Source organism: Taurulus bubalis (assembly GCF_910589615.1).
Source record: "Taurulus bubalis genome assembly, chromosome: 10".
Lineage (NCBI taxonomy): Eukaryota > Metazoa > Chordata > Actinopteri > Perciformes > Cottidae > Taurulus > Taurulus bubalis.
This window is the reverse complement of record NC_136598.1, coordinates 10284614-10310420: the sequence shown is the minus strand read 5'-3', so window position 1 is coordinate 10310420 and position 25807 is coordinate 10284614. Positions and strand designations below refer to the sequence as shown.

At 41.3% G+C, this 25807-nt stretch overlaps 3 protein-coding genes across 4 annotated transcripts in view; all 3 read right to left on the bottom strand.

Annotated features, from left to right (window-relative positions):
- Positions 1-1971, bottom strand: part of gab2 (GRB2-associated binding protein 2) — a gene marked incomplete at both ends in the record, with an annotated part of 30568 nt that extends 28597 nt beyond the window's left edge. The window contains one exon of the mRNA XM_079224858.1: positions 1900-1971. Within this exon, the coding sequence (XP_079080984.1) occupies positions 1900-1971 (72 nt within the window). The remainder of the gene's footprint in view (positions 1-1899) is intronic.
- Positions 1972-2839: 868 nt separating this feature from the next.
- Positions 2840-8551, bottom strand: nars2 (asparaginyl-tRNA synthetase 2, mitochondrial; the record flags this gene model as incomplete). The annotated part of the gene is made up of 14 exons (XM_079225150.1): positions 2840-3109; positions 3204-3230; positions 5276-5373; positions 5512-5649; positions 5775-5841; positions 5943-5980; positions 6109-6207; positions 6660-6792; positions 6909-7003; positions 7107-7187; positions 7263-7403; positions 7523-7643; positions 7765-7874; positions 8384-8551. The coding sequence occupies 14 exons, from the start codon at positions 8549-8551 to the stop codon at positions 2965-2967; spliced, it is 1461 nt and encodes a 486-aa protein (XP_079081276.1). The 3' UTR covers positions 2840-2964.
- Positions 8552-24118: 15567 nt separating this feature from the next.
- Positions 24119-25807, bottom strand: part of tenm4 (teneurin transmembrane protein 4) — a gene marked incomplete at both ends in the record, with an annotated part of 114690 nt that continues 113001 nt past the window's right edge. For both annotated transcript variants that reach the window (XM_079225075.1, XM_079225076.1), the window contains one exon: positions 24119-24877. In XM_079225075.1, the coding sequence (XP_079081201.1) occupies positions 24119-24877 (759 nt within the window). The remainder of the gene's footprint in view (positions 24878-25807) is intronic.

The window sequence follows — 25807 nt, the reverse complement described above, 5'->3', positions numbered from 1 at the left end:
TGCTCCCTGACTTTGCATACAATTTGCATGCCAGAGCTGTGGTGGTAGTACCAGTTCTCTCTCTCTCTCTCTCTCTCTCTCTCTCTCTCTCTCTCTCTCTCTCTCTCTCTCTCTCTCTCTCTCTCTCTCTCTCTCTCTCTCTCTCTCTCTCTCTCTCTCTCTCTCTCTCTCTCTCTCTCTCTCTCTCTCTCTCTCTCTCTCTCTCTCTCTCTCTCTCTCTCTCTCTCTCTCTCTCTCTCTGAGGAAGGTCACAGGAGACTTACCAACAAAAAAAACTACAATGACAAATCATTTCAACAACCAACTAACTAACTACTGATTAACAAACCACAGGCCCCGTCTGGTAATGGGAGGACTGCGCTGTAGAAAGGAGTGGAATATTGACAAGTGTTGTTAAGGATTAAAACATTGTTTCCCTTGTTGCAAATAATCTCCTAAAGAGACGAAGAAGAAAAAAACAAGAGGCACAACAGTACAAACTGTAGGGATCAACATGGCAGAGTCACAGCCCTAAAACACCTAAGCTCATTCCGATATAATGACCTATCAAACATGCCACCGTGTTCTCTTGGGAAACACACCTTCAGGCAGGAATGTCTGCCAGTATGTGAAAGTAGTATCTGAAAATATCCCTCTCCATTAGGACGTCAACTATGTCAGATGACAGCAATACTGGTGAGTAAATGGCCCCGATTGTCCGTAGCCTGACTTTAAGCGGAAGGAATTTGAGATGGGCTGATTATCGCATTCACAAGTCTGCCTGCTCTGGACACTCCATCTCATGACACTGTTTTCTGGCTGAAACTGTGTGTGTGTGTGTGTGTGTGTGTGTGTGTGTGTATAGGTTATTGCTCGGGGTGAGAAACACGGTGAGAAGGGCTGAGAGAGGCTGTTCCCTGCTCTCTTGCCTGAGGAAGGCCATTATTATTATGCCTTGTGAGGTTTTTTCTTCTTCTTTCTCGTTGTTTATACAGTATGCTATGAACCAAGTAAGCTTTTTTTCCTCTGTGCCATTGCAGCTGCCGTTCCATATGGACCATGGTGGTCTCTGTGTAAACATTAGCCAGCTTTAAGTGGAAGACAATGAGGAAATGACAGAACAATGGGGGTGAGGGGCTACATTTGAGGACATTCAAGGATGGATTTCCAGATGAAAACAGAGAGATGACATCATGGCAAAGTCGGCTAGTAGGAATATGGAGAACACCATACATAAACAGTGGACAGCTGTATTTAGAGGAGATTGTCTCATGGTTCTATCTGCCTCCATAAATCCTATTATCTGATTTGTTGCCATTCCCCTTTGCCCCGGCACCCGGCAGGAGACTAGAGCAGCTTTTGGCCCATGGAGCCTCATCCCGGCTCTCAACGGGCTCTCTGCAGTTCTCACTATTGTTGTGACATGAGTTGGCTCGGCTGCGATGAAAACTGGCCACATCAATGCTTCATTAGACGTTACCTCATCACGATCGGATAAAGCCAAGTGGCAGTTTGTGTCTGGGAGCTATCTAGTCAAAATCACAGACAGCTGTCGGGTATTACACAGGCTTACCTCCATGTTGGCCCCCACAGTGGGTGGCTACGTCAAACCTGGCAACTGCTTATATATCATGTCAAACATCTACATTTCTAGTTTATAATAGTCGGGACTGTCTCCCCGCCCCCTTTCAGAATCCAGAAGAACACGTGGTGCCTCCTGTAGGTCATGAAAAGAGAGCAGGGGTCCAGATGGTGGTGTTTGGGGTGCACCTGCTGGGACTTTCTCAGTTTGACACAAACTTAGCGCAGATGCAGATGTGCACAACACAAAGCGACTTGCACTGAAGCTCGGTTACTCCTCATGCGTCAGGTCAAACTCTTCAGAAACAGAGAAACTACGCCAAAGTGGAATCCACTTACATATCTTCTCAGCTTCTTCTCCGGTGGTGACTTCCTCAGCCAGCCTTGGAAGATGATTTCCCCGCCGCTCATGTTTGTCAGTGTCTGTTGTTTCCTCTCGCGCTCCAACCGCCGTGTGTCACTAATACATGACGGATCCTGAAGGCTCAGCCCGTTCAAAGTGCTGTCGGCGTCGGTCTCCCACTGGCGCAGTCTGCTCCCCCCATTTGATAAGAAGGAAAAAAATGTAAGTGGTGCTGGTCGGAGATGTTGCCGGTTGCGCTTGTTGGCACCGTGCGCAACAACCAGCGCGCAAAACGGGAGGAGAAAAAAAAAAGAGGCGCAACTCGACTCTCGGGGAAATTACGCACGGCCAGCTGACGAGGAGCCGCGGGGAAACTCAACTGATGCAGGGTGAGGAAGTATCGTAGAGTGTCTGCAGTTTGTTTTCCCAACTCACACCACGCCCACCGAGCAAAGAGAGGGATGGGCTGCGCTGGGATGAACAGGATGGAAGAACTGCTCCGCAAGGTCCCAACACGAGTGTACATAATGGAGGAACCAATGTTTACTATTTATTTATCTACGTTCACACAAAACAGTATTTCTGTTTTATTCCAAATACGGAAACGCATCCTATTTTACAGTATTACATAACACGTTGTATGCCTCACCAACATAGCTTAGCATGAATCAAAACTTAAAGATAGTTTTTATTTTATTTCCGCACGTTGGTAAAGAAAAGGTCAACATAAAAGTAAATAGCTGCTGTGAGTAAATTATTCGTATTTTCTATTTGGGATAGAATGGAAAATAGCGCCATCTGGTGGAAATCTGAAATACTCGTATGTTGCTCTGAAATCCGACATTGTTTTTAAATATGGAAGTCGGTACAGGCAATACAATTATTAATACAATTAAACACTTCCTTGACAAGTGTTGCATGATAAACAGTGGGTGCATTTTTATTTAATTAATACAGGTGCAGATACATTTGAAAGTAAAACCATGTTGAATATAATATTTATTTGATGTTTGACAAACAGCAAATACAGACAAATATATCTACTTCGCTGGAATTGTGTTTCATAGAAGACAAGAATGGGAAAATCTGGGGAAAGCAATCACATCTTTTATGTTGTCAACACCTAGAATGCATTGCAGAAATCGCTCAAATCCCAATCCAAAGCCACCATGGGGGACGGAGCCAAAGCGCCTCAAATCCAGATACCTGCAAATAAATTACCATGTCATTAGAATTGTTTTGGTGTGGGAGGTGTCTCTTTTAAATGTTGGTAATGAAAAGGTGTTTTTTTTTTTCTTACCAGCTGTAGGTGTCTTCTAATCCAACCCTGGAAAAGTATGAAAATTCATGTGAGAGACATTGGTAAAGAAACTCCAAACCTAATATAAATCCTCTATAGCATTATTTGCCTATATTATCCATTAATGTGAGATTATCAAAACAGACTTTATTTGTAGACTTTCTCCTCTGTTTGAGGTTTATATACTCAGACCAGGGCCCTATTCCTCGTATCTGGCTTACTGAGTTAGCCGGATAATTTTCAGGATAAGATGACGCAGGTCAGGCTTTTCGGTTCTTCGAAGCAAGTTTAGAAAAATCACCATAGCAACACATCGAAAACCCTTAACCTGCTCCAGAACAGGTTTCGTGAAATTCACTGGATAAGTTGGCCACTCCCACCGGACAAAAAAGGCAGCTCCTTTCCGCATTGATGAAGGAGCGATATTAGTTTTATAGGGAGAGAGTTCTTTGAGATCGCCAAGATCCGTTCTCACCTCATCATGACTTCCTGTACGTGAGCTATAGATTCAGCCGACACCTCCTTGAGTCGTAGATTAAACACCACAGGCTCAGCAGAGCATCACTCGTCTCACATACTGTATGCAGACTGGATCACAGTGTGATGGATCACGGCCTTGAGCTTTTTTGCGACTGGTACATGTGTTTACAGTGTCTGCGATGCGGAGAACATCGGGAAAGCCGCTGCATGCCGTGCTGTTCGTAAGGTTTATTTAGCGCTTAAGAAACTTATGGATGGTGTTAAAGCACTCAGAATTATATGACGGTGTTATTAGTACACCATAAATATCATTATTGTAGAAAATTATTAAAAAGGTACTGATCCGCCCATACACATATCCAAACTCCTAGTTATATGGTCATCTACACATACATTTATATACACATATATGATACATAAGCGCATACAGTACATACAGTATAGCCTCATAAGTATATATTCATTTGTATACTGCCAGCAAGCACATTTAAATAAATATAATCTGATTGATTTGGGTGATGAGGCACTTAAAATTAGCCGATACCTTTTCCCAACACTTACACATTTAACTTGATATTTTGCGATACTTATGTGACTCTTGCCCGACCAGCGGAGGCACCATTATGCTGCATTCACAAACAGGAAGTGTTGCGAATATTCGCTACGCTTTGGATGTGAACGCAGCATTAGACTTTGCCACGATTATGGACTTAAATTCATCATATGTAGTCATGATCATCTCCTGCTCCTCCACGGAGAGAAGATACGCTCTTTCTCTGAGTTTATTTAAAATTGTAGCGTTTGAAGATCATCGAATCTGTGTTCGACTCCTCCCCCTTCTGAAGAGGAGCGTGCACGAGCATTTATCCAGATGAATGACGTCTGGTTCAAATGAACAAGACTGTTTGAGGGCGGGTCAACCTTTGAAGAACCGGGAAAAACTGATGTCAATCATCTCGCTAATTTAAACTGGATAATAGGACATTTGATCGACTTTGTTGAACCACGTACGAAAAATACCCCCCAGGGACAGATGTTCATATTGGGGTTATACGTAGAGCAATAGATTCATTGCATTTTTTGCATCAGTGTGACAAACAAATGTGACAAAGGTTTCTTCTTGTCCACAGCTAGTCAGTAAAACCTGCAATTTCATCTTATTTCATTTGTACAATATATGCATGTATTGTTAATTGTTCTGTTGTGTTCTTTTATACCAATGAATAATAGATATATAAATGTAATGGTATGCGCAGTGTGAAAGTCAATGTATCACTTAGTTTTCCGACAACTCAATATATGGTGAGTAGGGGGGCTTAAAAACCTGCAAACCCAACTGAAGAAGTTAGTCTGGATCCTTAACTTTCTGCACATTGTTGTTCTGTGAGGTGGCGAGAGAAAACAGATTTATATTAGAAAAAGCCACCGCAGCGCTTGTGAAAATGCACCAACTATATGGCCTAGTGGAATTTATGCCTGATCTCAATTAATTAAAATACAAACAAATTCAAAGCCACTAAGCAGATTCTGACTAGCATAGTCTAGATATATTAGCATGGGCCTTGAAGTGCCCCTGGAGTGTGTGCTCTTACTCTTCCAGCCGAGCCCTCAGCAGATCCAGCCTCTCCTCTCTCAGGGAGCCCCCACAGAGCTCTCCAACTCCCGGCACCAGAAGATCCACTGCAGCTGCCTGCACACAAACGACAGCCAGGAGTCAGTGCAGATATGCAAAATGCCGCGATTAACCCAACTGACATGACGCAGAAGGAACTGAGCCGTTAAATCATTGATTTCGCTCAGCATTTGGAACGATGGGATGACGTCCTACCGTATGCTTGGGGTGGTCCTGGTTGTCTCTTGCATAAAAAGGCTTAAGATCATAAGGATAATCAGTGACAAAGACTGGAACGTTGCCGCAATGTTTCACCAGGTACTTCTCGTGTTCTGTCTGAAGGTCACAGCCCCACTGTAGAAGAGAAGAGCTAAGGTCAACGTGGAGCTCTGTGGGATAACAGTGTTAGCAGCAAACATACAGTAGAGATAGATATCAAGTCTGCTCCGTTAGTGAATAAATACAACATCCACACTTACGTCTGTCGGGAAGGCAAATTTCTGGGAGCTGTGGTTTAGGATGTCAATAGCTTCACTGTAGGTAATCCTTAAAGTAGATTGAGATAGTGTCATTCAAGGCCTTCAACACTTTGCTTCATTATTCAGCTGACAATCATTTCATTTTCCATGTTTAGAAAAAAGACTTACACAGGGAAGCTCTTCTTCAGCATAGCTTCAACAGTGTTCTTAGAGATAGGAGAAAAAAAATAATAATGTAAATAAATAGATAATATTGAAGTCAAATGTATTCATGGTTGGCTGGTATGAGGAGCTGGTTTATGCACCCAAAGAGGAAGTGTCCTTGAGGACTCACCCTGTGTCCAGGAGTCACATGCTTGTGAAACAAATCCACATCCGCGGCACAGTGAGCCAAGACATGCTCTGTGGCAGACCTGAACATGTCCTCCATGACCTAAGGAGCGGAGCCCGGTTTAATAATTAAAGCTTTTTTTCTGGCCAACTGCGCATGAGGGTGTCTTTAAAAGTCACATACGGCAAGCGTAAACAGTACACAGGAATCGATGGGGTGTGACAATCGGTTCACTTGATCCGAGATCCTCATGTTTAAAGAATTAGCCGATCTGTTGTGTCTGCGTTTCATCAGAAATCAAAAAAGTGAGCCAAGTGAGAACTCTGGAAAGCAATTTTGTTTTCAAAATAAAAGATAAAAACAAGCTTCTGTTCATATAGTACAGCACATATCAATACATTTTAAATCCTGAAAGTGTATTTTCAGTCAATCTGTTCTATGCATAGAAATAAGTGGAGTGGAAAGCAGTTAACGGGCTATAACATCTCAACGAATGTGCTACTTTGATCAATATCTAAAAGCAACAAGGTATTTGTAGGCCAATGACAGTGTACCTTGGTGAGATCCTCTAAGGACTGTGTGAAGGAGACCTCGGCCTCCACCATGTAAAACTCAGACAGGTGGCGTCTGCTTTGGGAGTTCTCTGCACGAAACGTTGGCCCGAAGGTGTAGACTCTCGAAAAAGCCCTGGAAGAGAAGGAGTGGCGGCGCAGAGTTAGAAATCGTCCTCAGTGCGTGAGCGTGTGCCTTACTTTCTGAGGCAGAACATACCAGAAGATACATATTCATATAGCTCATCTCACCCTGACATCACTTCCAGATGAAGCTGGCCAGACACAGTCAGGAAAGCTGGGACAGAGAAAAACTTCTCCCCTTCTTCATTCTCCGGGCCCGATGGCTGCGTTAAAAGCAGAGGTTCTGAAGTTTCAAACAATGCCACTGATCCTTTGTGTTCATATCAGAGCTTCGACGGACAATAACACACTGGAGGACATGCTCACCTCCACCTGAAATAGCTCCCCTGCCCCTTCACAGTCATTGGAGGTGATGATCGGAGTGTGAATCTGCACAAAGCCATTTTCCTGAAGAAAAAAAGAAATTAATACAAAATGTCTTGCTCTGCATTCCATTCAAAACTCCTCCACTTAAGTGCTCACCTTAAAATATGAGTGAACTGCTGTCGTGGCCTCACTTCGTATTCTCAAAAGGGAGCTAAAGGCATTTGTTCTACACCTGAGATGAGGGAATTGCCGAATATACTCAAGGCTGTGTCTCTCTTTTATTTTGAAGGGGAAATCCTGAAACAAGAACACAAAGCAACAATATGAAATTACATTGCCTATACAATGGCCACTTTACAAAGTTCAAACATGAGGTGAAGATGTCTGAGGAGACTTTTTTTTTTTCTTTTTCTTACCACAGGGTTACAACCTCCAATTATGTGGATTTGGTCTGCTTCCAGTTCAACCGGCTGTTTTTGGTGTGGACTTTTCCTGAGAGTACCTGTGACTTCAACAGCACTACCTAGTGTGAGCAATCTTCATTTGAGAGAGAGAAACGAGAGGAAGACAGTCAGTACATTGTTTGTCTGAGCATTCTTCATACCCAAAAAGTATAATGTGAAGGATTATGTATAGGAAATACAACTGAAGTGCTTACGGATTGTTGAGCTCTGAGCTGGCGACCACCTGCAAAGACTGCAGAGAGCTCCCATCGTTCACATGGAGGAAGAGATTTGCCTTCTGAGGTCTAACAGAGCGAACCCATCCCTACAGCAGAGAAACACATCAAATACACTTCGATGTTCCCTCTGGTAATACAGAAATATCTTCTCTTTTTTTCCTTTCTTTCATTTGTGTGTAATGTTCATGAACCCCCCCTGGATATTGGAAATGTGAGAATTTCCCTCATTCTTTCACAATAAAATGTCAGCTAAATGTATACAGTGGCATCAAGATGCAGTAATGATAGGAACGCAACGTGAGAACCTAGGTATGCATTGTCATAGTTTAGGGTGCCATTACAACTTTATTTGTATTGTCACGTACATATAATTTAAACCTCTGCATTGATTGGGAGCTGTGCTGTAAAGCGACTACAAGACCACATGTAAATGGAATGATTACAGTCACATTTGAGAAGCCTATTCCCATTTAAACATTATTGTTTAATGTATTTATTCATTCATGAAAATACTAATATAGCATTAGCTAAGCGGCATGCTACTGGAGCATAGCTGTTAGCACAAATGGCCAAAGTATATGAAGTGATAAGTTACCTGCACTTTAACGTTTGTTCCCAAGTCAGCTCCTGAAACCGCTTCGGACACCCGCAGTTTCGCTGGTGTCTTCTTACAATAACGTCTTATACTAAACGATGCTCCACGAGATAAAGCTGCTACAGCGGGCGATGCAACAGAGAGCGTTTTAGCCGCAGCCTGAAACATCGTGACACGCGCTGCACGTCGAGCCGCGAAACAGCGCTAAAAGCGCAACATGTTGCGACAACTTCAAGATGCAATTAATGACACTTTCAATGGCATATGTTTCGTTTTGATCTATCTTGACTTTCACGTTGTGTCGGACAGTAACACTTCCTGTTTGGGTCCTTCACCATTCACCGACTTCAGTCACGTGGGTAACGATAATCCAATCAGGTGTCCTGTCATCGCTCTGGAAGATGTAGTTTTCTAGGAGCACAAATGCCATTTTAGGAGTTCAGGATTATAATTTCGTTTCATTTATTGCAAATATTTGACCAATGTTTATTATATTCCATTTTATGATGGACACTGTAACGACGCACCGCCGTTACCCAGACCACTGATAGTGACAGTGGCAATATGAGTGATAGCTTGAACTGAAATTGTGGTAAATGTAAGGTGGCAGAACAATTGTGTATATTTTTATTGCAACAATTTACCTCTACCTGTTTCCTTTTCCCATTTATAATTCCGGGAAATACCAACCGGAGGAAGCGGGTAGGGGGAAGTGAATATCTGTGTTGCTGTGTTTAGTTAAATAAAACTATGGATTTATAATTTACTTTATTTATAGGATGTATACATTTGATGAATTAATATGGATATTTTCGGCGTTGGTAAAATCATGTAAATATTTAGTGCACATATTTTCTTATAGATAGACTGACCTAGATGGTAGGTATGGTCTAATTAGAGTCACAGGGGTATATAAATAGCTCCATTTGTTTGTGAAGGGGAATGGGTGGAGACCAGTAGACACTGGCAGAACTTTGGTGTGACAATTGAATGGGAAATAAAAAATAAAATGAAGTTGCAACCTAACTGCTTTGACTCCTGATCGGCTCATTTGCCTCCATGGGCATCCTAACCAACACTATAGATGCATGATGTCATATGCACAGATAACAGACAGTTATTCTATGAAAAGCTTATTTTCCTGGGTCCTCCTAACACAGAATTAGAATAAACTTAAGGTAAAAAATAAATGAAGATATAACAGTATTGCACAAAAATATGATAATAGTATTGCTCAGTGTATAAAGTGCACTATGCATTGCTACAATGTCCAATGTTCCCCAGCCTGATGGCCTGCGGGTAGAAACGGGTTAGTCAGTCTCGTGGTTCTGGACTTCAGACTCCTGTAGCGTCTGCCTGATCGCAGGAGCGAGAAGAATCTGTGGAAAAGGAGAGACACTGAGAGACGCTGGGTTGCACCAACAAGGATTAACTCTTAAACTAGGTTTAAACCAGGTGTGTCTTTTAATCCAGTTGCACCAAACTTTAAACCTAGTTTAGCCTTAGTTTACAATTAATCCTGGGTCAATCTAACCCTTTGGCAATCTCTGTTTAATTTCCGTTTAAATCTAGATCAAAATCAAATCTGTTGCACCAGTTATTTTAAACCTGGATTAAACCTGGATTAGCAGTTATATTTAAACCACCCCTGGAGGAGGTTTATCTCTGTTTTATTGACAATATGGCTGCATATCTTCGCTGGATGGGGTTAGAAGAAAGAGTTCCTCGCAGGAAAATTAGAGATAGGTTAAACCCAATTTCATTTCATGACAACAGCAAGTTTTCCCAGCGGTATAGATTCACAAAGGAGTGGCATATACCTCAATGGGAAGGTTGGACCAGCAATCAAGCATGGAAGTGAGAGGAATGTTGCTGTGCCACCACTTCTCCAGCTCCTAGTAGCTGGAGTTAAACTCCTCCATTAACTCAGTCAGCAACATCTTTTCAAATGTTGCAAAGTTTGACCCTCTTTGACGTGCCATAATAGCTAGCTAGCGACGGAGTTTATTCGCTATAGCCGCTGTAGTGGTAGCTATAAATGGTAACTAAAGGTATCAGTAACGGAATGTTTCCACGGCAACATAAACAAATCCTGTTTTAACCCTTGTTTAAACTAGTTTAATTAATCCAGGGTTAAAATTAAGATGTGCAACACATCTCTGATTAATTATAAACCAGTTTAAACCTAGATTTACTAACCCTAGATTAACTCTAGACCAGGATTAATTTAATCCATGTTGGTGCAACCCAGCCACACAGTATTGGAAGTTTTTAATTTTTGACTGAATGCAACTAAAAGACATGGGGAAATCCACAAAAATATAAATAGACGATTAAACATTCCTGTTCTCTGCTCTGTAAGGAGCATTTCTATTTTAATGTCACAGTCACAGTCTATCAGCAGTAAAAAAATAAAAATAAATAAAGTTGTAGATCATTTGTTGTAGTGGGAGCAGCGTTTTCCTGATGCCTGTAAAAAAAAACTCTCTTCAGAACCATTGGCCACAATACTTCACACAAAAGACAATCAACCAAAGTTATATCTACATCCAGAGAACAATGTGAAATATATTTACAACACTTGGCATAACATGTATGGAGTGATTCAATAGTGTAATGAAGCAAGTAGAACAGCCGTCACAACCACGTGGACATCCTCTTTAATCTTACATGATGTATCTGCCGTCAGTGTGAGGTCCATTTGTGCCTAAACCTCGTTAATCCAATACCCACAACGACAACTGGGTCTATTCCCACTATTTTCTGCTGGAGTAAATCAGATCATGCCAGCAATGTAATAAGATGCCATAGACAATTACTCACCTGGACTCGCCTGTCAGCTCTGGAGCCCCTGGTCTGGGCCTGCCAGCAAACACAGAGCTGGGTGTCTCCACCTCCGGCTGCTTATGACACATCATCATTAAACCCAACATGATGCATTTGAAAAGTCAGCGGGGTCATTGATATTAATTATCTCCAGCATGGATGGAGCAATTATGCACATGGTCTAGTCCTAATGGGGAGCAGAACAAATCCATTTTCCGATTCATTGACGGAGAGTGCAAAATGTGATGGGGGATTTGTTGAGGTCATGATGTCTGCATATCGTATGCTTCTGGTGTCTTTAGAGCAAAGTCGAAACATGGTGACTGTCAGGCCGATTGAAACCAACAATCTTTAATTTGCTGCAAGGAAAAACAAAAATAAAACACAACAACAACAAAAAGAATAATACTATTATTATAAAAAAACGCTAGAAAATGTTTAAAAAAATGTAATTGTCTGAATTAATGGAGTAGTATACTTCTGAAATCTGCTTTCTCTCTCCTCCACGATAATGTGCAATATCTTGCTTTACCATAAGGTAGTGCTGTAGCTCTATGCCACTTCCACTCCTCTCTCCAAATCCCCACCTACTGCAGATTTATTCATTTACCCCTGAGTTGCCTCCAATATATTATTCATTTGCAGCTCCAAGGTCTACTGAAATGGAAACAAGCTGGCATTGTTATGTTATTTTTGCAGTTCTATCAAGAATAATGCAAAGGCCCTGCTGGCTTTCATCGGCATCAGATAGTCAAGAGCAACAGTGAATTCAGGTTGCATCCAGCAACTGTTTTCTGCGCATCAGTAGGAACAGCGTGGTTGAGATACCCCCCAGTGTTTATCCATAACTAGATTTGTAATCCCCCCCCCCTGTCTTTTTTGCAGGCCTAACACATTTCATGACAACCTGCATGGGAGTGATACCTGATGGCGTGTCGCATGTATTTATTTTCCCAAAGACACACATACTCCCACACAAACCACCAGGCAATGTATGCATGAAACAAGGTGAGACAGTATGCTCTGCTATCTGTATGAAACTAAAAAGAAAACACGCACCAATGCAGAGTGTTATCCTGTGAACACTCTCCATGATAAATCAAGAGGATAAGTCAAATGGTGCGTCCAGTGGGAGATATAGCTTTCTGTTCTTGGAGCCTTTACAGGTAGAGGAGGTGTTTGGCAGCAGCCTGACAGCCTTATTTGGGCTTAACAACTTGTTCAAATCAATACACGATTAGTCAGCAAAACAAAGGATTTTGCTGTAAAAGCTCGGATCTCAAGAGGATCACTGAACTCAAAGGGCAAGTGTGTCCTTTGCTCTCCTGTCCTCCCTATCGACAGCATCTCCTACCCCTTCCTTCCAACGAGCCTTCATCAGGTCCACCAAATATTCTGAATTCTCAAATGGAAGAGTGCATTGATTTTATGTAACATGGCTCGTTAAGTGCTGATTAGACCATTATAGCGATGTGATTTCAGGGAATGTGTCTGGGTGACAGGCGGCCGAGCACAAATCAAAAGGAACTAACAACCCTTTCTGAAAGAGATTTGGGCCGCTGTATCGCTTCACCTGCTATGACTCTCCGGTTACCAGCCGACGGTATTTGCGTCGACTCATATCTGATGGACCGGCCTGAGAAGTCAGCAGTTTAGAGAGAATATCCTTTAAAAGTGCACTCAAGACACTCACTGTTTGGAAATGACGATACTCAGCCATCACAGAGGCTATATTTGTAAAAAATCAAATGAGTGTGTTGGTTGTGAAATGCTAAACCGATTAGTTAATCAATCAATCAACAAAAAATGAATGGTCTGCTATTTTGTGGTTGATGCTGATTGTTTAAATCATTTATAAAGTACCAAGAAATTGCTGTTTTTTAAATGTGAACATTTGCTGCATATTTTCTGTTCTAAACCTCACTGAATATACATGAGTTTTGGAGCGTTGGTGAAACGAAACAAGCAATTTTCACATAGAGCTCAAGGAGACGTACACTATTTTATGTCATTTTAAAAGCTGAATTCATCAATGAATTGTACACCTAATTGACAGAAGGTCAATATTGAAAATACTCAGTATTTGCCACCCTAATTTGTGCAGTGGAACATGCATAGCACTCTGCAGCAAAGGCTGCAATCAGAATGGAAAATGTGGACTGCTTAACATCAGGTTTGACGTTGCATCTTCTAAACAGACGAGAATCAGTGAAACATACTAAAGACTTGAAGATGCCACTCTCCAGCAGTCTCCACTTCTTTTGCTTCCTTCCAAAGGGCTACAGCTGTAATTATCATGTATATCATATGTTTACGGTCCATTCTTTCATGAGCCACATCAAAGACAAAAATTATTATTAATTACATGTACATTTAATCACAAAGGTCAGAGGGCTGAAGTAACTGGTGTAATACACCTGGGGCAGTTCACTGTCTTTTTTCAAGGGCAGCTTGTGAAGTTAGATAATGTTCTACTGGGTTACAACGCTCCTGCTTGCACTGGAACACATGTGTCTGTCCTTCTCATGTCCCACTGTCCTCATTTGTATTAAATCACAAGAGGAAGCAGTCTCCACTTATTTTGCTTCCTTCCGTGGGCTACAGCTGTAATTATCATGTATATCATATGTTTACGGTCCATTCTTTCATGAGCCACATCAAAGACAAAAATGTCATCACCTTGTGATAGATAATAATTTTTCTGATCCTGATTTCAAATACCCTTTTTTGTGTAGTTTGGCTTACAGCTAAAGTCCTTCAAAGTGAGCAAGTCCTCTGTGAAGTATTTTGAGAAAAACTCAAATCTGCACTCAAGCCTCCATATAAATCACTCTCTGGCTGTAGGTATTTATATTTCTGATTACACTATTCTTCTGCACTGTGTCAATAGGTTTCTCTTTGCATGACTTACAGCAATGCTTTTATGAGATATTGTTGCACTGACTATCAAATCAGTACCCAACATGCATGTAGACTGTGCATATAATGGGAATCAACACTCCTGCAGGAGTGAGGGTGCATATCAGCCTAACATAGGTTTTGATTTTACTGATCACAGTTGTGGTTATTTTTCACACTTCAATTTTGCGATGGAAGGAAAGTCCCATCCTGCAATGAGGAGATGAGAGAGTCGTGCCATTAGAAGAATTAACAACAAAATCAAAGGCTTAAAAATGTCACAAAAGTTTAGCTCTTTAACATTTCCTTTTCTTATGCAAGTACTCAAAATCAAACTCTCCTGAGATGGATAATAATAGATGATGAAAAATAGAAAAGAAGCAATATCAACTGATCGTACCTAATCACACAGTGTTATTCTCACCCACACGCACACGGGCCACGGTCAAATGAAACAATTCATTCTCATCCACACTTCGGCCTTTACCGCAGCATCACTTGTCAGTGCCGGCTTCCATGAAGATACAGTGTGGGCTCTTCTTCATTTCCTCGGGTTCTTTAATTTAAATTCCAATGAGGATAGAGCTACCTTATCCTCATTTACAAAATCATTTGCACAAATGATCCTAAATGCTAACTCTCAATTGCGATGCAGAAATTCTACTTATATCTAGGTCACCCCAGATGAATCTGGAATTCATTGCCTTACTTTGTGCAGGGTACAATATGCTAATGCCTGTGTGGGGATACTTAGATAGTACATGCAGTATTTGTTGACAACCTGTTGTCATAATGACATATTTGTAATTATTGGTATTGAAAAACAAATTTAAAGCCTACATAATGGCATTTTTCTTTACCTCGTGCTTTGTCAGCATGGGTCTGATCGCACTGAGACGACTTTGAAAACGTTCAGCGCACATCAAAATGTCCTGATGTCATATATGTTCTGTCAGGTTGTGCAAAGGAAAACGCCTGCCGTGGGATTTTTATGATCTGTAGCTCCACCTGAAGCTTTTACAACTCTTTAAGGACCTTTTTAGTTGCCTGACATTCCTGAAAACTGCTGTGAACTTCCAAAGAAAGTTAACTTCATGTGCTCCATATACATAGTTATTACCTCCTCCAGAGGGAGTGTGTATTCGTATATATATGTCCATCCATCCGCGTGTCTGTTTGCTTGTCTGTTTCTGTATGTGGGTTTGTAAAACTACCGGCTAAATAATCAAACACTCGGAACATTATGCAGCCTTAGAGCCAAGAATGCCAGTAAAATGATCAACAGTTCCCGAAATGGCAAACTACAATTGAGCAGTGAGAGCTGTTCTTTTCTATTTGTGCACAAAGCCCTATCATTAAGACGTCCCTCCCCCACTGATCTATTTTATTTACCTCTCATATTAAGACACTTAACCCTAAATTGCTCCCGTAGTAGCGCCTACGGTGTATGAATGTTAGATAGTCCTGATGTGGCACCTTGCATGGTAGCTCCTCTCATCAGTGGGTGAATGATTCCTATGTAAAAGCGTCTTTGAGTATTCAGAAAAGCGCTATATAAAATCAAAGACAAAAATTATTATTAATTACATGTACATTTAATCACAAAGGTCAGAGGGCTGAAGTAACTGGTGTAATACACCTGGGGCAGTTCACTGTCTTTTTTCAAGGGCAGCTTGAGAAGTTAGATAATGTTCTACTGGGTTACAACGCTCCTGCTTGCACTGGAACACATGTGTCTGTCCTTCTCATGTCTCACTGTCCTCATTTGTATTAAATCACAAGAGGAAGCAGTCTCCACTTCTTTTGCTTCCTTCCAAAGGCAATAATCCCTTTCAGTGGATGCAAGCAACTGCTGTCTCAGCAGACGTCCGGCCATAAATCTATGACTAATTACTTTAGTTTATCCAGACACACAAACTACCCTCTAATTAGCCAAACAATGAATGGTAATGTCTTGGGTATCCATGTGGGCTTTTGAGTTACAATCGCTCACTGCATCAACTGAAGATGTGGGTATTCAACCAAAGTATTCTCTATTTTTCAGTGCATTTATGAAAACAAAGGCCTGCGCCCATATGCTGTTGTGTTAATTATAGAACAATTAAAACCAGCCTCAACTATCCCTCAAAATTAAGGGGCCGTCTTATTGAAATCTGCGCGTACAAAGGAGGTGCACATTTAGAAGAAAATAATGACAAAAGATCACACAGAAGTACACCCTGTGCAGAGAACAATTCTAAACAAAACATTATTAGAAAACTCTCTATTGTCACAGCGCAACACTGTCCTCCAGCTGCATTTGATTTATTTATTCAGGCAGTCAATTCCCATTCAAGCACCTTTGTTGTACAGCAACAGAGAGACTGAAATATAATCTATTATTTTTATTTGATAAAAATATGCACAGTAACCTGGGAGTTGGCACTATGGCTGACGCACTGTGTTACTCCGGAAGCATTATGTCACGATGAAAGGAGCCGGCATCTTGTGTACTCAGAAAACATTATTTTCTGGTCAATCGCAAAGAATCTTTCTTAAATGCCAACTTCAGGCATCAGGTTGTTATTGTTCATCAGTCAGAAAGGAAGTAAAAAACAAAACTCTGTGGAAAGTTGCCTATACTTCCTTCCATATAGGATGTTTCACGCAGATTCTCTATTATTTTTAACAGCATCCCTCTGACCCAAATAAAAGCTGATTTTGCCGCAGCAGGCCATCCCTTATCAAAACTGAGAGCTATTACTGATTTTCTTTTCCAAAAATCAGAGGTACTGTATTGCAGTGTCTTGGAAAGATGAATATAGTGTTTTTCATGTTTACAAGTGCAGTGCAGTAGTCACATCAAGATAAGTGGAGAGAGCTGAGGGGTGCGCATGAGAATTATAATCCTGATGCTGCTCCACTGCATCCACATGTACTGGTCTGAGGCTTATTGCCAATAAACAGTAAAATAAAAATGAAAGAAAACAAATCTCTTTTTAAATGTGTAAAAAAAAAAAGTTTAGAGCAGTTGGACTGGCAGGCTTATTTGTATGGGTAAATGAAACAGGAGGCCAGCCGTGTCGCAATCCAAATGCACAACGTGGAAATCCTTTCCCCGAGGCTGATCTACATAATAGTATTCGTAATGGGCCCAAAGGTTCTGTAACCAAAATAATTCTGTCAGACTGTCTTCAGGCTTTGTAGTTCAAACTGAAAACACACAGCGGCAGGATTCAAATGAGGACAAAGAAAACAAGGCCTGCTACAATTCCATCTACGTATCTCATCACTGCTGCTAATGTTTATCATATTCTTTCAATTATTGATTTTTTTTCAAGTGGTTGCACAACATATAAGGCATTCAGGTTGGAAAGGCAGTTGCTAAACAGCTGTCTGACACCGGATAGATATTGTGTCTAAGTAATGCCGATGGCAATAAGAATATGCCTGTGGCAATGAGCACTTTGGGGATTTTGTCCCACACCCGGATTGAGGGGGTGGGGTACCTTATCTCTTTTTGTCTTTGATGTAAAATGTCCTATGTGTAAAAAGTGCCTTTTACACATAGCTTCCCCATAAATTGCTTGTATCACCTGGCAAAATAATTCTGAACAGCCTTACATCAATTTAACCTTTTGACCCAAATAAAGCTGACGAATTTAAAGAAAACACAACCTTTTCCACTGCTCTATATTTTTTTAATATGGCCTGCTGTTAAATACTTTGCAGCAGCTCAAGCTTATTAAATATACATATGCCTTGATTCAACCCTGACAACCGAGAATCTCCACTGAGGACGCATCTAATCTTTACGGCTCCTCTTCGCCTTCGTCTGTGATTAACGTCTTCGCTCTTTCATCCCACTCTCACCTGATGGACGGAGGCGTTAGATGCTTTTAAAGCATATTGCTGCGTATCAAGGAGGGTTCAGGGTAACAATTTACAATTTGAAAAATCTTTCAAATCTTTCCGTATCATCCATCTATATTCGTCGCTGCTGTCGTGCTAAACATTGACAGCGGCCCCTGACTGATCATCACTGGCACTGATGTCATAGACAGAAATCAACAACACCTATTTTTTATTTTTTTCATGGACATAAAGTGCTACATGATAAGCTGTCCTAAGACATTAAGCATTAGCTAACCTTTCAGTCAACCCAAACACTTCCAGACACTTGGGTTTGAATGTGTGCTGATCTTTTGCTATGAACAGATTTGACCTTAGGTATAATTAGCCTAATAAAAGCATTATATATGCTGTCAATATGATTTGCATAATGTGCAAAGGCAGTTTCACTCCTGAATGCAAGCGGTGTGTCCGAGGGACTTAAAAATGCTGCAGTGACATTTCTCTGGGACCTTTGTTCACACCTGTCAAGGGAAATGTGATGGGAGAAGGCAGCTGCAGCTGCGGCTTCCGCCTCCAGTGAGTCCATCAAGACCGCTAAGACCCTGCTGGAGTGCGGCAGGCATCAGCCACACACACACACACACACACACACACACACACACACACACACACACACACACACACACACACACACACACACACACACACACACACACACACACACACGTGCACTCGCAGTATGTATCTCTGAAAAAGCCAAGAAAAGAATTTCACCTTTGTCTTGCAGGATTCATTTCTTACAGCTTCACTTTCAACATAATCCACAGAGATCAGAGGGAGAATAGAGAATGAGTTGCCACACTTCTCCGTCGCACAAGCTGAGGTAACAGGGAGAAAACGATGAACAACAAACAATTGAATGTTTTAATACATATCTCACATTTCATGTAAAAAATAATAAAAACACTTTTCAAAGACATGCATTTTTTTTCACAATATGTTTTTGTTGTCGTAGCACTTCTCAAAAGAGGTGAAAAACAATGCGGATTGTGAATCTGGTAGTTATGACGGTTTTACTTCTGGTAAGAAACAACACACTGTGAATTGGTGAGGCTCTACTTCCCTGATTATTGATTACGATGGCAATGTTTGCCTCAGTGAAAATAGAAAAATAAAACACAGAAAGCCTGAGTCCCTCTAATGCTAGCACAGAGGTCAAAAAGGTCATGTTGCTCTCCAATGGACAGGGAGAGTAAAAGTCCCTGTTTTGGAATATAATGCCTCTCATATTACAAGCATACAGCATTGTACTGCTTAAGGTGCTAGTACTGCACATTACCCGTTTTCCCTCTGCAGGTCAGTTAGTTGTATGAGAGGCAACGCTGGCCTTTGTGTGACCCGCAGAAATATGACACTTTCCAAACCATCACCTCGGTTTCATTTCCGAGGCTTGCACTTCACTGAGTGTTTCTGTTGCCGCTGTGTTTTGTCATCACGATGGGCATTCAAATGAGACCTGAACCTTGAGGAAAATTCAGCCTCACTTCTCTCTATGTGGCCAGTTGGTTTACCATTCATTGCCCCATTAGCTTTTATGATTGGTCCAACATTTGCATAACTGTTGGAGAGGGGAATGTGGACCTGACTGATTTAAGACAGAATCTGAGGCTGTCCTATCTTTTCAGGCATATGGTGTTATCAGGCTACGCAGCAGATGTGGCCCATCAAAGCAACCAGTTATTTTATGGCTGTTGGGGAAAACTCGAACAAGTGTAGCCAGCCTGGGATGCAACAATTTGTGGGAACTGGAAAATAGTGTGGCAAAGGGATGCTTTTTGTCGTTGAAAATAAACGCAGCTGACAGTCATGTAATGACAATACCTGAGATTTACAGACAGAGCAGAACAAGAGACAACAGGTGTTTCATTTGAGCCATTATTTTCAGGCTACATACAGGATTCTTTGAGGGGAGGGATGGCTGGGCCTCAGCAGGAATAAGCCTTTTGCTGATTTTAGCAGCAAATACCTGTGCCAGTTTATCCAACTCTTGGGCTCAGAGTGTTCAAATGATCAGTGAGGGGGAAACAGATGGAGTGTGGAAGCAATGTGAAGATATCCCTTCGCATAAGACTCAGCACAGGTAATGGGAAATAGTGTGTGCATAGCATAGAAAAAAGTTTGGCCTTCCAAGCTTGTCAGTTGTGAAATCCTGCCAAAACCATGATTGCCCTGTCTCCTCTCACGTACATATCTGGAAAGGGCTGGTCAGATTTGAATGTAGTGGTCGATGTTAAGTGAGCATGCACCAGAGAATCTGAGGCTGTCAACTCTGACAGTTCCTGCAGAGGCAGCTGTCTGAAATAAGAAGAAAAGACAAACGAGCGCACAAAGCAACACAGCAACACAGATCATTTGTTATCTGTGGCTATCGCGATGTGTTGCTTTAAGTGATTAAAGGTGCAATTAGAGATATTCTCGCTGCCTCCCAGCACAAACGACAGCTGTAGATTTGTGAGTTGTTTTTTTTTGATCGCTACCAGTGACACTTTTTTTCAAAGCTCATACTGTTTTTTTCCACCCTCATTTCAGTGATGGAGCACAGGGCTATGTGCACGGCCAGGACAGACGGTTCTCAAGGCGAAAAAAATAAATATTGCAGTGTTAGACTATTATATATAGTATTACATTTAATTTTGACCCAGTTAATTTAGTCATTTATGCGGTGGCTTTATGAGTTTTGTGAATGGCCGTCAAAGCTCCATTCTTCACAAAATAGATCAAAAGCAATACCAAATGCTTGTACTTAAGTAGACCTGACTCTAATCATTCGCTACATACAACAAAAAAATGTCCATGCACTGTGGCAACTTCCACACTGCAGCAAGGGCTGAGGTGAAGTTATTGGTATTATGAAAAGACTACATTCCTCCGGGCTAACGGACATTTTGCCTCTCTGCAGCTGAATTCATTCTGCGCAGGCTCTCTGCGAGCAGGACTTTCCGTTCCCTGTAAGAAATCCTCTTTACAGGAGGCATGCTGGGCTCCTGGCTCAGGCCGTCTCAAGGAAGACAAGAGCCACCTATTTGAAATTTACTTTGCAAAAAAAACAACATCCGCAGTCAAACTGACTAAAGCAAATATTAGGGTGTGATCGTTTTCCTACGACGCATGTCTGTCAAGCGTGGAGATCAGCGCTAGTGGAGAAGAACAAATAGGAATACTGCCTGCTTAGGTAAAACAGGCCACCACGCTCTCTTCTGAGCACGGAGCTCAGCTCTGCCTGCAGTGAGTGTAAATGTTCCAGGCTCCCCAGCCGCCACCACATACTGGCAGCTAACTCCCGAGCCTCCCGCCTGCTAACAGGATTAGCCCCCGAGTTCCACTTGTTTCAACAAAGTTATCAAGTTGAAAAACACACAGTCTCCTGGTGTCTTTTGTAACATCAAAGGATCGGTCCTCAACTTCGACAGGTTAATTAATAGTCAAGTTTTGCACAGCTTCCCTCGAGGCGGCCTCGCCTTTTGACAGGGAAATACATTTACTGTAGAGAAGCCGTTATTAATAGTCTTTATTTTATGTGCCGCTGATCTAGCCATATGTTCACTCCACAGAATTGAATTTAAGATTTGAGGTCTTAACAGGTGGCAGTGCATGTCTGACTAAATAATGGCACATGGCGCAATATTAAATTATCATATTGCATCAAATTAGCCTAAAAAAAAGTCTTATGAAATGTCTTGTGGGGTGAGGATTAATGTATGTATATTAAAGTGTCGGAAACATCTATGTTGTTAAAATGTGTGGAAATTAAGTGACTATAACACAATCTATCTGTTGATACTGCTCAAGTCTCTGTTTGAGATGAAGCAATAAAACATGGTTCTGTATTATATAGAATATAGATGATATATAACAAAACACCAAAAATAAACACAAAATATTCCCTTTATTTTTTTTTCTACCTTAAGACTACACAGAGTCACTGATGTAGCTCTAAGAGGTATCTACATTTGCATTTTATTTACAGCTTACTTGGATGTCTTCATATTTACATGGTCAAAGAGAAGCGCTAAAAACACAGTGTTGAGAACAAACCCAAACTCAAAATGAGTCCAAAACTTTAGAAAAAGATACAGTCTTATGACGCAACAGTTCTCAGTGCAATATTCCACAATGCAAATATCCTTCATTCATATAATGTTGAACATACATATATATTTATTTTTTGGAAACCAAACTTCACTGAATCAACCAGCAGCAGAAGAAAAATAACCGTGTACTGTTTGCTTTAACATTTATACAGATTGAGACACTCAATCATGCTCCCACCATCCCTACACACACAAACGGGTTCATCTTTTGATGGACAAATGATAAGGAAGTCAAGAGTTTGCGGTGGCATTGGCATAGTTCAAAAAGTAACAGAAGTCAAATCAATGTCATCTTTTCCAAAATAGTCCCGATTCCTCTCGAGTTCTCACATAATGACATTTTCGAATGAACAGAATTGTCCTTTGCGGCCTCCACTGAGGAGGACACGGACATACGGGAGCTAGAATGTGTCGGTTACTTCCAAGGTTGCCGCGTATAGACGACCTTTAGTCTGTAAACGGGAACTAGTACACCTGCAGGACTAATGCATTCCAGCAAGCCGCGGGGCCGAGTGGAGCCCTATTCCGGAGAATAAAAGCACTTTCGATGCTGACCTGCGGGCAGCCCTTAGGGCAAAGGCAATTTGTATCTTTCATCTCACCCACAACACAATGTGAAGCCTATCTATCTTATTATCTATCTCAGCAGGCAATATGTTAATGTCCTATGTATCACTGACGAGATTGCGCTCTTCAACCATCTTTGTAGTCTCACTTTAAAAAAAAAAAAACTTTATTTGATTGGACGTTGTGGTGAGGAATACTGACTTAAGCTCACTGATAAACAAACACTGCCTTTTTAAATGCAACTGAGATCAGTCAAATGTAGCCAGTTTAATGAAAAACACAATAATTGATTTAACTAAACCACCTTTCATAGTTTATTCCATGTGTTGAAACACCCTTAGGTATTGTTCAAGTACAACAATTAACAATAAAAGGGACAATTGTTCACATTTTTTTTTAATTCACATTTGTTATACTGTTAATTCATATAGCTATTTATAAAAAACAAAACTAAAATGTAATTCAAAACCATTCCTGTAAAATACCTTTTGTTGTTTAATACAGACATTAATTCCACAGTATTTTCTGACAGGGTTGGCTCTTTGCTATTTTTATAATCTAGTTATTTGACCACGGTCAAATAAAAAGGAGCAGAGAACAGTCTATTGTTTTCTTTTTTTGCTTGAAAACAAACGTTCCAGTTAAAAAATAAAATACACACAAAATAAAAAAGTGACCTCATATCCCTTTGTTGGCTTGACCATAAAACGTAAGCTTGATTAAGCAGTTTTGCTAATTTTGTAGTTCATAAAGAAGGCCATCAACATGCACAGTCAGGGTGCACCGAAGGCTTCCAAGCTAAGACCACAGATGAGTATCAATCCTCTTCTTAATAAAAAAAAGAAAAAGAAATCACAAATGAAAGTGCTTTGACAAGTTCAGCTGGGTTTTTGATGAAGGGCTCTACCGCCAACAGAAATCTCTCTCATTATTTATGGATGACTGGGGCTATGAGGGTTTTCAAGTAAAAAAAAGAAGTGATTAAAAGAGAAGGAATCTCCTTGGCTGAGGCGCGGACAAGGCAGAATGGAGCGAGCTTGTGAATAACAATCTGCAAGTCTGGCAGCAGAGTGAGCCAGTGAACATAATGCATTACCAATACTCCTCTTGGATTTCTTTGAACAGAATCACCAACAGGGACGAGGAAATGGAGTCACAAAAATAAGTCACAGACATCGCAAATTTTTCATCCTCTAGCAGCCGCACTTGGAGGGCAAAGACTGTTAAAGAATCTTCAAAAGGAGAAGGGCACTCTTCTATTAATACAGTGCAACTGATTGCAACCATGTTTTTTTGTTTTGTTTCTTTTACGTTTTTTTTAAGCTTTTTTACAGTATTTTAAAAATCAAGTTGAGCACAGTCAAAGAAAAAAAAAAAAGTGGTCATGTACACAACTGTCTTTGGCAAGAAGTCCCATGTCCTACGTCTGAGTTCGCCACTCCAGAGCCTCGTGTTCATGTCACCTTCGGCCCATTTCGCTCTGTCTCATAAAATGAATGTTGTTGACACTGTCTGCCAGCTCTGGGTACTGGTCTACCGAGACCACGTAGTATCCGTCGTAGCCCTGCACCTTCCCCGAGCCCAGGAGCTGTTGCTTCTCTCCCTCGGTCCAGGTTCGCGAGCCCTCCTCTCCATCCCTCAGTCTTTGGCGCTCCCGAGCCCAGGCCTGGGCGACAGATCTCTGCCGGGCCAGCTCCAACACGCGGGCTTTCTCCTCATCCACGCTGCTGCCGTAACGCGTATTCAAGCACAGTGCGCCATACTGTAGCTGGATGTCCGTGATGCGCCTAGTCCTGCCATTGAGAACAGTGTTAACCTGAGACACCGTCACGTTGACGCCGGTCTCTAGAGTGCGCCGGCCCACCGTCATGCCAATGAGGGACAGGTCTCCCTCCACCGAGCCCAGTTTGACAAAGTAGTGGGTGTCCATTCCGACGATGGTGAAGTGGAGGTCTTTGAGGTAGAACGCGTCGTTCAGCACTGCGGCCATGCGGCGACCATCCTCATTGGCTAAGCTGATGATGTCGGTGCTGATGCGGCCGTCTCGGATAGCAAATTTCACCCCTTTGCCGAAGATGGAGCCACCGGAGGCAAAGATCTTCTTGTCCTCTGTCTGAGGACATCCAGCACTTTTAGCTCTGTAGATCTGGCCAAAGCGCTCCAGCTTGACAAATGCCTTCAGCTGTCTCTGAACCTCACACTGAACGCCCAGCAGAGACTGAAAAACAAAGACGATGCTGTTTAGTCACGCAGCCCCCGCAGCATCTACATGGACAGTAACATGTTTCTTCTGTTTGTTCTGACTGAGAAAGATTCACACCATTTCACTCAACTGCTAGTTTGAAGATGTTCCTCTAGATATTTACCAGAACATATGATTACCTCACAACTTAACATGTAACCTTTATCATAGACTGCATGGGGACTAAACCCTATGACTGAATGAAGATGATTCAACACCTTGTCTAAAATGTATTTGTATTAACATGATCTGAGTCTAATATACACTGTAAAACCTGGAAGGAAAAAAACAACTCATTAAACAAAATCATAAGTCTATAATCATCCAATGCTGAAACCAGATATTCTTTAGAAAATGGAGTCTTCAAAATTAATTCAACAATACATTGAAAGGTGTAAAAATGATAGATTGTAGAGAAAATATCCCATTGATGCCACATTATTATTTGATTTAACATCTTGAGAACATTATGTACATAAAAAATGATGTAATTGCTTTCCATCCATTATCAATGGCAAACAACAACTCCACAATACTTTGAAGCTGTGAATGTATCACACACAGTAAAGGTAGGGGCAGAGGTGTTTGTCAGCAAATGCAAATCTCTCTGATCATTTGTGACAGGCATGATATTTTGAAAAAGGGTGAAATTACTGTCTTCTGACAGCCATGCTGGGCCAAATATGAAACAGAAATTGGTTGGTAACTAGTGTGTATATATATCATTCCTTTAGGGATCAAAGCCTTGTATGGATACTGCATTCCCTAGAGCCAAAATTAATACTTTGTCCTAATACTACTTGACAAGACATAGTCCTTAGGAGAAAAAAGAGACGTTAAAATGAGGCAAGAGATATGAAATGGAAGCTGGCCAACAAGCGAGACAGTCGCCTGAACACATCTGAG